The sequence below is a fragment of the Panicum hallii genome, chromosome 9 (genome assembly GCF_002211085.1).
Source record: "Panicum hallii strain FIL2 chromosome 9, PHallii_v3.1, whole genome shotgun sequence".
NCBI classification, from domain to species: domain Eukaryota; kingdom Viridiplantae; phylum Streptophyta; class Magnoliopsida; order Poales; family Poaceae; genus Panicum; species Panicum hallii.
The window spans coordinates 5,748,170-5,762,771 of record NC_038050.1 but is presented as its reverse complement, the minus strand read 5'-3'; the positions used below and the strand labels follow the sequence as shown (position 1 = coordinate 5,762,771).

At 45.4% G+C, this 14,602-nt stretch overlaps 4 protein-coding genes, 1 long non-coding RNA gene and 1 pseudogene across 5 annotated transcripts; 5 read left to right on the top strand and 1 right to left on the bottom strand.

The window, feature by feature from the left end:
- The first annotated feature begins 1,379 nt into the window (after positions 1-1,379).
- Positions 1,380-2,495, top strand: LOC112877790. Its single transcript, XM_025942158.1, has 2 exons — positions 1,380-1,467; positions 1,602-2,495. The coding sequence occupies exons 1-2, from the start codon at positions 1,422-1,424 to the stop codon at positions 1,799-1,801; spliced, it is 246 nt and encodes an 81-aa protein (XP_025797943.1). The 5' UTR covers positions 1,380-1,421; the 3' UTR covers positions 1,802-2,495.
- Positions 2,496-3,367: 872 nt separating this feature from the next.
- LOC112877551 lies at positions 3,368-4,082 on the top strand. Its single transcript, XM_025941878.1, has 2 exons — positions 3,368-3,485; positions 3,593-4,082. Exons 1-2 carry the CDS (start codon positions 3,440-3,442, stop codon positions 3,802-3,804), a joined length of 258 nt encoding a protein of 85 aa, XP_025797663.1. The 5' UTR covers positions 3,368-3,439; the 3' UTR covers positions 3,805-4,082.
- A 391-nt stretch (positions 4,083-4,473) lies between these two features.
- Positions 4,474-5,292, top strand: LOC112877250. Its single transcript, XM_025941493.1, has 3 exons — positions 4,474-4,549; positions 4,632-4,799; positions 4,889-5,292. Exons 1-3 carry the CDS (start codon positions 4,474-4,476, stop codon positions 5,107-5,109), a joined length of 465 nt encoding a protein of 154 aa, XP_025797278.1. The 3' UTR covers positions 5,110-5,292.
- Positions 5,293-6,263: 971 nt separating this feature from the next.
- On the top strand, positions 6,264-6,835 carry LOC112877968. Its single transcript, XR_003225617.1, has 2 exons — positions 6,264-6,463; positions 6,554-6,835. It is a non-coding gene; the product is annotated as an uncharacterized LOC112877968 (long non-coding RNA).
- A 275-nt stretch (positions 6,836-7,110) lies between these two features.
- LOC112877967 (folate transporter 1, chloroplastic) lies at positions 7,111-11,737 on the bottom strand. Its single transcript, XM_025942342.1, has 11 exons — positions 11,440-11,737; positions 11,270-11,349; positions 10,880-10,956; positions 10,583-10,676; positions 10,234-10,327; positions 9,529-9,602; positions 8,733-8,843; positions 8,282-8,353; positions 8,170-8,190; positions 7,985-8,052; positions 7,111-7,483 (listed from the first exon to the last, which is right to left on the bottom strand). The coding sequence occupies exons 1-11, from the start codon at positions 11,567-11,569 to the stop codon at positions 7,351-7,353; spliced, it is 954 nt and encodes a 317-aa protein (XP_025798127.1). The 5' UTR covers positions 11,570-11,737; the 3' UTR covers positions 7,111-7,350.
- A 1,797-nt stretch (positions 11,738-13,534) lies between these two features.
- The window catches only part of LOC112876594, a 30,608-nt pseudogene continuing 29,540 nt past the window's right edge, over positions 13,535-14,602 (top strand).

The window sequence follows — 14,602 nt, the reverse complement described above, 5'->3', positions numbered from 1 at the left end:
GACTAATTGGATAAATTGGATTATTCATGACAGCAAATTAGACACTTTCCTTTTTTTTCCTTTACTAAGTTGTGGACTGGTGCAATGGCCCAATGCTTTGTTGCTCGCCCAGTCTCTTTACCGACTGTATCCTCTTCCCTGTTGTAGCAGCTCAGAGAAGATAGCGCCTTTTGCTTTCTTGTATCTCTAGGCCGTGTGATCTTCGTGATCTTGTCCATGTGACCATGACGGTGAGCTCAACACAGACCAAGAAACTCTTGGAGTTTGGGATGAACAATGCCACAAAACTTACACAAAATTTGGCAGAATGCAGTGTACATCTAGCGAAGGTTTCACCTTATTTCCTTCAGAAAAGGTTTCACCTTCTCTGCCATTTATATAAGAAGCCCAAGCTCTGTGATCTGAGGAAGTTCAGAGAGCGCAGTGTACTAGTAGTGAACAAGAGCCTTCAGCCAGCATGGCCTCAATCAACTTCTCCCTCGCAGCCGCCGTCCTCCTCTTCGGTGGATATCTCTGCTCCATTTCATGAACTCTGTTCCTCATTGCTCTAGTTTTTTTTTCATTTCATCTCTTCGCGCTTGGCTGCTAGAATCCTCCTAAATTGTTTGTACTGATCAGAGAATTTTGTGCCATGCAAACCAGGGCTTCTGATACTTGGGATGGCAGTTGAGTCCAGCGAAGCCGTCTGCACTCTCATGCGCGCGCAGGGGACGTATATCACGTGCGCCAACATTCCCGGGCAGAACTTCACCGGGTGCGCCTGCGGCCAGTGCGCGCCGCCGGGCTGCGCGGGCTGCGTCGTCCACCTCGCCGGCGGCTCGACGCCGCGGGGCTGAAATTGACGCCTTCTCCTCCAGCCAGTCTCGTGTGTTTGCACTTACGTTTCTGAAATGGTGGATGGTGTTCTTGCAATAATAAAGAGCAAGAGGAGCTATCAGCTTGCTTGCTATCAGCTTTCACTGTCCTTGGCATTTTCACTGAAATGATCTGGAATGTTGCAATCTGCTCTTCAGTACTGAAATTGAGCTGACAGGGTACCCCATGACCTGAAAACCTGGATAATGTTTCAAATAAGCAAGTATGAGTTGCTCCTGATAATCTGACGAGGCATGCATTTTCTCTGAATCCCTGACATTTTAATCGAGTCCGATCAGCGGCCGTGTTCCCTGACTTTTGACTTGCAACTGCTATACGACGCTTCAGGAGAGATCGATGCCACGGCACGACGAGCGAGTACAGCCGTAGGAGATAGCACCGCGAGCCACACACATGACATTCCGATAAGATGCATGCGTGTGCGCGGCGCCGGTGCTCACCAGCTCATATTTTCCCCCTATATAAACCCATCGGCCCTCAGGCCCTGCAACCCAAACACGAGCGCAGACGCAAGCTGCGAAGAAGAAAGAGATCAGTGGGAGATCATGGCCTCCATGAAGCTCTCCTTCACCTTCATCCTCCTCCTCTCCGGTAAGCTGCTAGCTGCTGGCATGTGCTAGCTAGCTACCCCGGTCTATCAAGCACAGAACGGACCATAAGGTTCTCGGTTCTTGCTCGGCCAACCTTGGTGCTGCCGCCCGTGATTGACCGCTGGTGACATGCAGGGCTCGTCGGGCTGGGCGAGATCGGCGGCACGGGGGCGGCGTGCCCGGCGCGGTGCGTCCAGGCGGCCTACCTCACCTGCGACAACTACCCGTCGAAGCAGATCGGGGGGTGCGACTGCCAGTGCGCGCCCAAGGATGGCAAGAACTGCAGGCTCCACTTCCTGACCACCGGCAGGACGTTCAACTGCCCGGCGCAGTAGGAGACATCAGCCATGGCCCATGGAGTGCTAACCAAACCTTGTACAAATCATAGTCAGGTCGTTTTGCTCGTTTCGTGTCCTCCTGTGCGCGCCACACGGGCGGCTGCACGTCGCGCGGGTCGTGGGGATAGATCGCCCACACTAGCGTTTCTCGTTTGTGCAAGCGTCGGTGAATAAAAGGAGGAAGCAAACTGCAAACCCGAAAACGCTGCAGCTTCATTGCAGCACAAGATCCATCGTACGTGTTCCACTTGTGTTCGTGCGTGTGACTTCATGGCTTGCCGCCGGCGACCAACGCCGGGGAAATCCTGGCATGGAGGGGTGATACAGTAACATAAAGCAATTTCATCATGTCCGGTGTGACCGTGGGTTTGATGTTTGAGAGACTGTGAGTTGAACAGAGTAATGTTGCCGCACAATTAAGTTGCACCTAGGGGTCTCCTTTTTTATGGAGATCATTATACTCATGTACGTCTTGGAGTATCTGGACATCACGAAACGATTGGATCTTTAACAATCTGGACCCAACTGTGGATAGCTGCAAAAGGAAATTCAAGTCAGAGTTCACGCTGTTACTTCACCGAGCCAAACCAAGCTGTGTTGCGGCAATGCAAACTTGGTTGGAATCCATTTAGTTTTTCTTTCCTCCGGTTCTCTTTTTATTTCCTTGTTGAACTTTTTTCCTTCCTTCCTTTTCCTTCCCCTGGCTGTATTTTTTGAACTTTGTTCCCATGTTTTTTAATATAGCACAGTAGGGGCGCGCCCCTCCTGTTTCTCTCAAAAAATGTTGCCGCACAATGGTTACTGGATCATGACCTGCTCGGTAATGCTTGAGTTTGTCAGGAAATGTATCGCTTGCTTCTCTGCACTGCGGGATCAGGTGCGATGTCATGCTCGTCAGATGGCCACGGACGGGGGCAAGATGTGAACATGTAAAAACTCACCAGAGTAACTTGTGAAATTCTACATCTACACCAGCACCGGCAAGTAAACGTTCACTTATGTGATGTTGGTGTATTGTTGTAATTAGTGAAAGTATAAGGACTATTATGCAAAGTGTAGCAATAAAGAGAAGAAAGGGACTATGGTGGAGAATAGCCCAGCTAGAAAAATCCTCCAAATCCAACATCTGGTACCTCGCACACCCCTAGATTGGATTGCTACCAACACAGATAGAACCTCATATATTTTAGACACAAAGGCAACGGGTAAAGCTACCGCCTATGTCTACAATGATAACGAATCATGATCATAATGTCCCCTTCATGATCTAACTCGGCTCTTAATTTTTCAGCTTAATTTCCTGGTTTTACCTGCTAGTTTACCTAAAAAGCTTAAGTTCAGAGAACAAGGAATAACATTAATCCAGAACCTCCTCTTTTTTAAAAAATAGCATCTTTAGAAACTAATCATGGAAAGAAGTCAATGCTTCCAACAGCGTATCTTTCTCTCGATATCTACTGTGAATATACGATCCATGTGTTTGCAGCGGAACCGTCGATCTGCAGGATATGCTATTTTAATGTAGCCTCCGGTCGCTTTGCGATCACATTTGCTCTAGCTTCCCCTATACAAATACAAACCCGTCGATCTGCAGGGTGCTGGGGCCGGACACGCCGCGAGCAAAGCGAACCGAAGATGGCCTCCATGAAGCTCTCCGTCACCTTCCTCCTCCTCCTCTCCGGTAAGTCTCAGCCGGCATCGACCTCCTGTGTCATGCCTCTTGAGACGGGTTCGATCTCGAGCATGTACGATCGTGTTGCCCTCTGATTGATGCGGTCGTGCGTGCAGGGCTCGCCGTGTTCGGCGGGACTGCGGCGGCGGCGGCGAAGGCGTGCGGGGTGCAGTGCTTCCAGGGCGGCTACATCACCTGCGACAACTACCCGGGGAAGCAGCTGGAGGGGTGCGCCTGCGAGTGCGCGCCCAGGAACGGCAAGAACTGCGTGCTCCACCTCCTGAGCAGTGGCACCACGTCCAACTGCACGGTGGCGCATCAGGCGTAGCAACAGCTACCGCCTGGACCAGGAGAGCCCGACCCACAAGTTCGTGTTTCTTGGTGTCCGAGAAACAATACCGTAGCATCTCGGAAGAAATGCGTGAATGGTGATGGAATAATGTTGCGGAATAATAAAGTAGCAGTGTGATATATATGCCTCGCTTGGTTACCGGTCCTTGAGTTGGCTTTGTTGTAGTCTCCCTGGTTTCGTCTTTAATTTGTACCTCGGTTACTTATCCATTGTAAACTTTTTTGAAAAAAATATTAAGTGAAAGTAAAATGAAAGGATGCGTCCATAGCAAAAATTATAGATGTACTGAGCGGCAAAAGTTAGGATGCAAACTCATTTTGTACAAGTTCAACGAAAATGACAAACTTCCCAAGTTTTTTTTTGCCTCTTTTATTTTCTTTGAATATCTGTTGCATCGACGCAGGATTTAGTCCTCAGATGTGATGATGATGTCATGCGTGATATGTTCGTGTGGTCAGAGGGAGTTTGATCGGTCGATCGGGATTAGTAACATGTAGTCATGTACCGTATTTTAATTAGTAACATAAATGCTCACTAGATTCAGTGTGAACTCGAGGACTTGACTAATCCAAGTGGTCTGATCTATACTCCATACTAAATTTGCAGCGAAGCAGCAAGCTTACAGTCTGACGACGCCAAACGACCATGGCTACCCTTCCGCGCTTCGCTTATCCGTCCGACGCGCGAGCTCACGTCAAACCCTCGTGGGTCCGTGTGGCGCGTACGGCGGGTCAGATGAAGCGGCTGCGGCTCCGGACAGTTTCGCCGAAGCCGCACGGCGGCCGGCGGCTGATGATGATGAGTGGCTGGCAGGCTGGCAGCTCGTGATCTGCATCTCCTCCTCGTATATATATGCACGCACGCACACACACCCGGCCTGACCGTGCACGGCGCTCCTGCCAACCGACCGATCGCCATGGCCGCCGTTGCCTCCATGAAGCTCTCGCTCGCCTTCGTCCTCCTCCTCTCCGGTACGTACACCCCGCTCGCCCCAGCCCCGGGTGATCCGTAACGAAGTGGTGGCGTTCTGACGGGGGTTAATCTCGATGGGTTCTTCCAGGGCTCGTCGTGTTCGGCGAGGTTGGTGGCGCCGCGGCCAGGACGCCCAGCAGGGTGGACTGCTCGTTGGTCCGGTGCATCCAGGGCGGCTACATCGTCTGCGACAACTACCCCGGCCAGAAGCTGGACGGCTGCATCTGCGGGTGCGCGCCCAGGAACGGCAAGAACTGCGTGCTTTACCTCCAGTCCGGCTCCAGACAGGAGTGCGGCAAGTCGGAGTAGCTTGTAGCCGAGCTACGCTCGCCATGCTTGCCTCCGTCGATGTAATAAGTTTCAGGCTTAGAGAGTCTGGCTAGAATAAGGCCGCCGCATGTGTATCAACGTCGGAGTTGTATTCGGCGGAAAAGTTGAACAAGAACGGATGCATCTTTTTGGCAAGAATGCGCATGCCTGATCTTGGCCTCTTGCGGAGCGCGTTTTTCCCCCCTGAAGTCGTGTGATTAAGTGCTCCGTTCTGAGAGCAAATTTTGTGAGATAGATGCAGGCCATCATGGAGCATGTAAGGCCTAAGGTATGGAAGATGAGTAACGTAACTAAAGCATAGTCACAGGGCGTTTTACCATATTGTTCTAGCTCATAGATCTTCAGGAAAGAATGTACTGGGGATACGTCAAAGACTCTGCTCAGAAGTCACAGAGGTCGTTATCTCTAGATCGGTGTGGTCACAGTAACTGTTTGGTAGTTGTTCTCAACCTAACTTGTAAGAAGACGGTGACGCGTCAGATTATATTATGTTGCTTGACAGCTGCGCTGTCACTTGTGTTGCTTGATTGATCACTCTGTGCCAGGTACAATATAAATGTATAATGCCTAATGGGATTGTGCTGCTTTCACTGGAACGGAATACCATGTATAGCTTCCGGTTTCAATGTTTGTGAAGGTTGATACATAAAAAACCTGCCTTGATTTTGTCGGTTATTTTCTGTAAAAATGCATTAATAAAAAGGCAGCATAAACTAATTATTAGAATGATAATCTCTGTGCAATTGAAGCAAGATGAACGATCACGAGATGCAAACTTGTGTAAGACTGTAAGAGCGCTGTGTTACGTACAGACCTCTGTAGCTTCTTTTCCAAGTATGCTGTAGTCTTTTGTGAAAGCATTTGGAAGAACTTAGTACTTAATTTGCACGGTACTGTGCGATGAACCTGCAGCAGGTCATGGGTGTAGCTAGCATATCGTTGAACAGCACTTCAAGAAACAAACAGAGAGTGCTGATTTTTTTGACTTGACCTTACCATCTTGGATCCAGAGCGCACTCTTGAACAGTGGATCACTGCACAATGCTTACCAACAAAGTCAGAAGGAAAAGTCAGCAAAGGTACACGCAAGGTAGAGTCAAACCTAGATTTTGACGACTTGATAGGTGCCCATATCCCACCTTCACAAGATCCAAATAATAGAGCTTCAGTTTTTATTTTCCTTTTCTTTTTGCGAGGACAAAAGCTCGCGCTCTTGACCAAAGCAGCCTATAAAAGTATACCCTGGCAGAGAGACCATACGTGAACGCTGAACAGAAGCTACAGAACATGGCTATCATCAAGCTTGCCCTTCCGGTGGCTCTCCTGCTGTGTGGTAGCTGTCCTTACCCCCTCCCTCGTCTTCCTCCTCCCAACTCTTTTCGCTCATGGCTCTCCTCCATGAATGGCATTCTTTCCTGAATAGTGCAGGTCTCATGGTGCCAAGCCGGGGAGGATGTGCGCCATGTACTGCCTGGATGCGAAGTACATGACGTGCCCGCCCAAGGATACCGAGCAGCTGCCGCCTGCGTGTAACTGCTGCGTCGCCGAGAAGAGAGGCTGCACCATCTACCTGAGCAACGGGGAGTGGAGAAATGCCCATGAAGTGAAGTCCATCTTGTAAGAAGAGCCTGATCGTGAATCCATCTTGTATGGTCAAAAGTGAGATAGATCTTGCTGTCGAATAAACAACATTTCAGTTGTATTTTATGGGAATAGCCGAATAGGAGACCTTTTCGAAAATAAGTGTATCACTGGAAAATGGTGCCAAAATCTTCACTGCACGGCGGAATTTACAGGAATCAAACGGGGCAAAGGAAGATACAACTGCAGTGCTCAAATAAGACATTACAGATAAATCTGAGCCAAAGTACATTGATTACGTTAGCACAGGCATGAGACCGATCATTAATGCCCAAGTGCGCACCAACAAGGGTCCAAACTGTGGGACCGGACATAGCAGTGTACCGTTTCGCCTGGGAGAAACAGAAAATGCTCCTTTTCCTCGACAAAATGCAAATTCCTCGAAACAAAATTTTCCACTTATCATGTTAGACACAATGCCCACAACCTCTACTGCTGCACATCTGTAGTCTGGATGCTAAACGACCGAGATATGGACTCGGCCCTGAAGTGGAAACTATATGGTATCACCATGAATTCGGGAGTGTTACAACAATCTCAGTATTCTTTTTCTTCCCTTCTCTGTTTAACTTGGATTCCCTACGTCTTCTCCTTGGCTGCTTTGAATAGTTTGACTACATTTTCATACACCACAAACGTGAGGGAAGCCGCAGGAAGGTTTTTCAGTAGGTTGGACGTGATGCCCCTGTAAAATCCACGGACACCTTCATACCTTCAACAGGATAATTATCCAGTGAGCACGTCAGAACACCAATCCATTAGCAAATGCTATATTCAGAAGAATAATAGAACTGACCTCTGTCCAAGAATAAGATTAAATTCAGAAATTAAAAGGCACTATTCAAAAATGGCAAACTCAGCATAATTATTTTTCGCTTTGATGCCACATTACACTAAGTAGACAGGGACATTCAAATTCCAATATTAGGTGCCAAGGTGGGAAAATTATGAACAATGTAACTCCCTGTTGCTCTTTACTGCCACTTTAGACTTCTCTATACTCTTCTCTAAATATGTTTCGTGTTTTCCAATATGGTAATTGCTGAAGAGTGACAAGTCTAAAGAAACTTCTATTTGCAATCAAGTTCCAACACAATAAAATGCATATATACTGCAAAAGGCACGAAAAGGACTGACCAATGTTCAGTATTAGACTATGATGTGGCAATATTGTAATTTTAGATTTAACAACGCTAATAGAAGTCAGTCTCACTTTGCAGTTTCCTTCACTACATGCCAGCTATTCGAGTACTTTGGAGTACCATCACTCCCAGGCCGTTGCTGAAATAACACATCAGAAATTCAGAGTTGTAATTGTTGAGAAGTCAAGAAAATATAAAAATGGGAACATAAAAACAAAGGTACACTGTATGGAAATGAAAGTTTCAAATCTGATACCTGCAAGCGGGCTCGGATGACCTGAAATTTACAAAAAAAAACATGTTTATCAATAAGAAGGAAGATTACACTTATGAAGTAAATACGAATAAGCACAAGGCAGAAAATTTACCTGATAAGGATAGGTAAGTAAAATAGCAGCTACTTTTGAACCAGCTCCTAGTGCCGCGAAGTCGATAGAATTCTGTTAAGAGTAGATAAAGGCATATCAGGCTAGTTTTACAGATAATAGATATATTTGTGTACAGATGAGTGGATACAGATTTTCTATTAAAAGAGTTAATCTTATGAGAAATAAATGTCTACCAATCAAATGTAAGAAAGTTGTGCAATAAGATACAGTGTAAAATCAATATATGGACCTTTTTAATCTTCACAACTAATTTTTGATAGCTAACAAATTACATGATAGAGTGCCAAATGAGTGAAAATGACATAAAAAGATTGGCATAGATAGCATCAACATCCTAGTTTAGGCAAAAGAAAAATATTAAATGCCAGAAATATTTATCCAGAGAAACTGAAGTTTACTGAACCATGTTAAACAAGAGATCAGTTAATACCAATGACTCCTCGCCTCCTCTATTTTCTGTCCTTGTTTGTGTAGTTTTCATAGATATCATAGCTTTGCGAAGTTCCTCGTAGGCCGTGAACTGTATCGCACCATGGGTAACCTTTCATGCATGACAGAATAAACAGACATCAAGGCATAGACTAGAATTGACAATCCATGTCTGTAAAACAGAAAAGGAATAAGTAATCATTCTAAACACTCTTCCACACATGTAATATCACTAATTCTCAACTAGTCTAAACATAATGTCTAATACAGAAACTCCTCGAAGAAATTTAAACTTTACAGACCAAATTACTTTAGCATCAATAGAGGGATTTGATGCAGAAATCTGACAACGACCGGCATACCAAACAAACAAAATATGATTTAGATCAACTATTTGATTTTTTTTCCATACACAGAACTAAGGATGATCTGTATCCATGGTACAATAATATGAAGTTACGAACACTGATCAGTACAATAATATGAAGTTACAAACACTGATCATCCAGTTGAGGATCAGTAAGAGGATCTTATCTTGAGCACACTTATATTTGATAGGCCGCTTAAAAAAATTGAGGCTAAAATCTCAAAATTCAAGTGATAATTATGAATTTAGTGCTATCTTATGGAAACATCATACCCTTGGAGCACACAGCTAAGAAATGCTAGAGAGAAGAGAAACTTCAAACACAAAATGCTACTGCACTCCAGAACCTAGCAGTTATGAGTATAGTTGTAGTTTTACAAAGAAATGTAGCATAACCTCAGCTAGCAGCAGATAAACAAGAATTACATACCAGCAAAAGCCCAGGACCAATTCCTCTATAAAGTGCAAGAAACCCCTCCTCTTTTAGAATAGTTCTCAAAGCATCTGGCTTTAACAAACAAGTAATGTATAAAACCAAATATCAAAAAAAGGAAGTATGAAGAATAAGTAAGATCAGGAATAATTATTAGAAAGATGCGTCAATTGTGTTGCAGCAGCTGATCTGTAAAGGTAGTTAACTTGCATTAGGGTAGCGTTACTAGTCCCACAGTGATAACAGTGGGCAAGATATAGTTAGTTTCCTAGGATATGAATTTATTATTTGGTATCTTATCTAGTAGGTTAATATTTAGGTTTATTATATCCATAAAAACTGTTAGAAGAATCCTCCATACAAGGAGGCCTACTCAAATCACTATTTTCAAGCAGACTCCACATGCTACACCCTACACTACAATTCCAATCAACTCCACATCACATGGATTATACTTCAATCGGATATTTCGCTGAATTAGAAATGGCAGTTCCCTTTTTTAATCCATGTAAATAGGCATAGTTTCTAGAATCTGCCATAACTGACAATGAGCACAGGCTACTCAATTGATGAACAGAGCACAACCAGTATAACGTGTTATTGCAAATTACTAGACTAGGCTTACACACATATATACAACAACATGAGCACTTATACAGCATAAACATAAGTACTTAAAGAGTTCGAGGAAGCGCATATTACCAGAAAAACCAGAGTATCCTGAAGTATGATTTTTAGGTGTTTGTAGTTGCAGTCTTGTCTTCACCAGCCATATGGGATTTGTAAACAAGGACACCTGTGTAGTGTATAACAATAAAAATAGTTTCATCAATAAATGGCACGCTTAAATGATGAAATAAAAGATCAGTGAATAAATAACACTACCAATGTCAGTAGTCAGAAAGATCATAAAGGTAATGCAAACTATAAAAGGCCCAGTTACATTTTGACAATTTAATAGTAAGATTTGAATCTTAGATTGAACAATGAAAAACAAAAGCGATCCAATAATATTGATCCTTTTAGAAAAGATAAAAGTCAATGTACGAACCAAAGCACCTGCTTCTGCAGCTGAGATGAGATGTTGGACTGGATGAAGCTGGTCATCCTTCTTCTGTAAGTATCTTTGTTTAGCTCTGTTATAACTGTTCAAAAAAATGCAATCAATGTCAATTGAAATACTAATGAACATATATAGCAAGGAGCATTCAGATTCCTAAAAATTAAGCATTCCAATTTGGTAACCAGCAACTTAGATTTTTACCCGAGTTTAATTTAGGGAAAGAAACACATTGAACACACCACACCATGCAACAATTGTTCAAAGAAAGGAAATAATGTAACTTACAAAAAGAAATATAGCCCCCAGGATACAGTTGATCCAAGAACTGCAGGATAAAAGCCTGCATAAAGTCCTCTCAGACCCTGCAAGGAGCCAGTTAAATCAGAAATAACTTATAGTGATAAATCAAAAGCTCTGAACAGCCTAATTTCTTAAATAAGCACCTGCCTGACGAATTAGAACTCGTTTTTCAATCAAATTAGAGTGAAATTGAGCAACAGGTGAGCGATTTCACCGTTACATGGTAGGCAAGTGCTAATCCAACTTTTTGGGAAGAATCACATAAATAGTTTAGGACATGGATATCCTAAACTTTTCTGTCAGGCAAAACTGTAAACTACGATGACTCTTACAGATTTCACGCATCGTCCAAAAAAATGTGGTAGGACTTGATACCTCAGATCGCGTGATGGTGTACACGGCGTGCGCGGTGTTCCTGTACGGCGGCACCTCGGACCAACCCCTCCCGCCGCTCACTGCACGCCGATACAAGACAGAACACGGTTACCGGTCGTCGCTCCGCGTCTCCGAAGCCCTAGAGCCTATGGTCCGAGGGGAGGGGTTACCTTGGAAGCGGGTGCGGACGACGTCGAGCGGGTGGAGGGCCGCGACGGTGGCGAACCCGGCGGCCGCTCCGGCCGCGGCGTTCTCCCACGTCCACGCCTCCGCCGCAGGCGGCGAGGTCCCCCGCTGCATCTCCCTCGAGAGGTGGCCTCCTCCCTTGCGCTTCTCGCCTCGTGGTCTCGGGAGCCGCGACCGCCGCGCGCCGCCAGATTGTTCAGGAAGTCGATGCCGTCGCGGCCGCCTGCGCGTGCGTGGACGAACAGCACAGCGGGCGCTGCAAAGTTTTTTTCTTCTCACTGTCTGGATGTGCCCCGACTGGGCGGCGGCTGATTCCTGGGCTGAAAAGGTGTCTCCATTTGGGCTGACAATGTTGGCTGGGCCGGACCGGGAAGGTCGACGACGGTTCATCTTGTAGCCCGCCGGGCCAACCCCCACTTTGAGCCAGTGGCGTAGCTCGCTCGGAATTTTAGGTGGGGCAGACTTGCCCTACAAACAAAAATGGTACTGAAAACACCTAGTTCATCTAGCAACAGAAGCTTAAATTAGCCAGCAAGCAAGTTAATTGCCGTCAAGCAAGCAGAAGCACTGAATCCTTAAATTCAATAATAAATAATAATATAATTTAGTCAATACAATATTGCAGTATAAGTCTAATGCAGATCTGGGCAATAAGAAAAATAGAATTTTTAAGTGGAGACTAGTACGCCATGGGGGAGGGGAGGGGGTTCTGCTCGGTAGCCGGGGCAGCTGCCCCTTCTTGCTGTACGGGGAGCTACGCCTCTGCTTTGAGCCCATCTTTCAAACATGGAGTAAAATTAACTTTGACCTTTTTCCGATTTTCCCCGTTTAAATAAAAAAACTTTCCCCTTTTGTGGGGAATTTAACGGAATGGTCCTGGTGGTTCTAGACTTCTAGAACTGTTGTTTCCGAATCAAATCACGAGAGCCCATAGGCTCTCGCAAACAAAAATACCGCACAGGCGTGGAACACGGGAGGTTCCATGAGCCCTTCGTAGTTAGTGCCGTGCGACTGTTCATTTGCCTGTGACTGCTACAGCAAGAGCCTCTTTCGGGGAAAATAAACAAAACGGTATAATCTGGTTCGTATGCATGGCCGATCTTTTCGTGGACCGAATCGGCTAGGCTCCGGTACCGGTTTTCTCGGTCGGACCGCCGGTCCTGGTCCTAATAACTAGGATTTGGTGTACGCATTTGCCTATGTTACCCAATACTTCAACATGATCCCGTATTACGTATTTACATCCGTATTCGTATCTGATACACCTTTATACCCTTAACTTTTGCAGAAAACTAATATATCCTCGTAATCATATCGGGACATGTATCCGTATTGATGCAGCATAGCCCATTGCCATCTCTTATTTAACTATTTGTCATCTTTAAGGATGGCACCTATTCAATTTCCACCCTTATTTTAGCTCCTATATTTTTACCAACCCTCTACACATGAAACCAACTGACCATCACCTCATTTGGATATGGCGGGATTCACGTTTCCGCCACCGGTAATCGTCTTTGCCAGGTGATTTCCTGAGATGGCGTTTGGATTTTGGGAATTGGTGGTAGGAAATGGGATATGAAAAGGTGGGATAGATTTTATCCCATGTTTGGATATAGGGTATTGAAAAAGATTGAGGTTGGGAAAGAAAAATGAGAGTTTGTTATTCCACCAATCCATTCCTAAAGTAAGGGGTGGATTATGGTTGGATAAAGATGCAATATGGTGTGAAATTATAAAAATACCCTCAGTATGTGAATGAAACTCTTTAAAAGAGATTATTACAATCATAAAATAATATATTCCTAACCTAAACCCACCCCATACTAAATAAAGGAAAGGAAAAACAATCTCATAACCCTAACCCGTACCCACATCTAAATAATCTGTTTCATGTCCCTATTCTATTTCCCAGTGTTTCCTCCGTTCCAAATTGTAGATCGGTTTAACCAACCTAGATACGTTAATTAGATATACAATTATATCTATATCTATATACATAACAATTACCAAAATAACTTATACCATTTAGAACTCGATTTCTACCGCGTGAAAGTTCTATTTTTGTTCCTTCGGCGAGGGTAGAACTCGATTTCACTTCAGTCGATGTTGTGACCCTTAGTTCGGTGAACCAGATCTGCTGTTTGGTAGAGCGGGATGTCATCAAGGCACCTGAATCGCCCAGCCGCCTCGGTTGAGTGCAGCAGCAAGCGCCCAGCGGCCTTGGTTGCGCGCTGCAGCTCGCGCCGGCGGCGGAAGATCGCTGATGCCGCCGCCGCCGCCACCCGGGATTCATCTTCGTGGGCATCTCTACACGAGGATTTGGTCAGCCTAATCGGGTGCCGAGTGCTAGCCGGCGATTTGCGGGACTACATCTGAAACGAACCAGATTCCCAAATCGAGGAATCTGACTCCCTGTATCATCGTGATAGTCTCTGGATCAAGCGCTATCATATACAGAACTCATTTCAGGCATAATATCAGAGTCGTACTTTGCATAAGGTCAAACACGGGTTTAATTATTATATAAATCCAAAGGATCTGTAGTACGGAATTTATTACAAGCCTCTCGGCTAGGATGAATAAGCAGAAGGCGCAAAGCGGTAGCTAGGTCTTCGGCCGTCCTTCATCTTCAGGAACCTTCTCCACAGGCGACTTGAGCATAGCTCGGGCCTCAGTCGTACCAACCGTCGTCGTTGGGGTCGAACTCCGGATCGGATCATGCATCGTACCAGGCTATCCCCAAGGAATGGGATAGGTTCACATCACCATCTGAATGCAAGCTTTAACGTGGTCTATACTATGGATATAACAAAGCTCAAGAGTATAGCTGAGGTTTTCCTATGCATGCAATATATATCTGTACAAGTATACACATCTTCTCCCATTCCCGACTCGGGCCTTTCCGGCATCCCAGACTCCCGGTCAACGCACACCTTCCAAAACCTCCAAGTCGATGCGAGGACTCCCTCTCCTCGCATCTCAACTGCCCCCTGGCAGGAAGTCATTCTAGAGGGAGGTAGAAATCACGAGTAACACTAACTAATAAGAGCAACAGAGGAGTAGGGATGTCCATGACCGAGGACGCGGCTATACATATAGTTTTCACCCTGCAGGGGTTGTATATCTAGACCCACTCGAATCGAC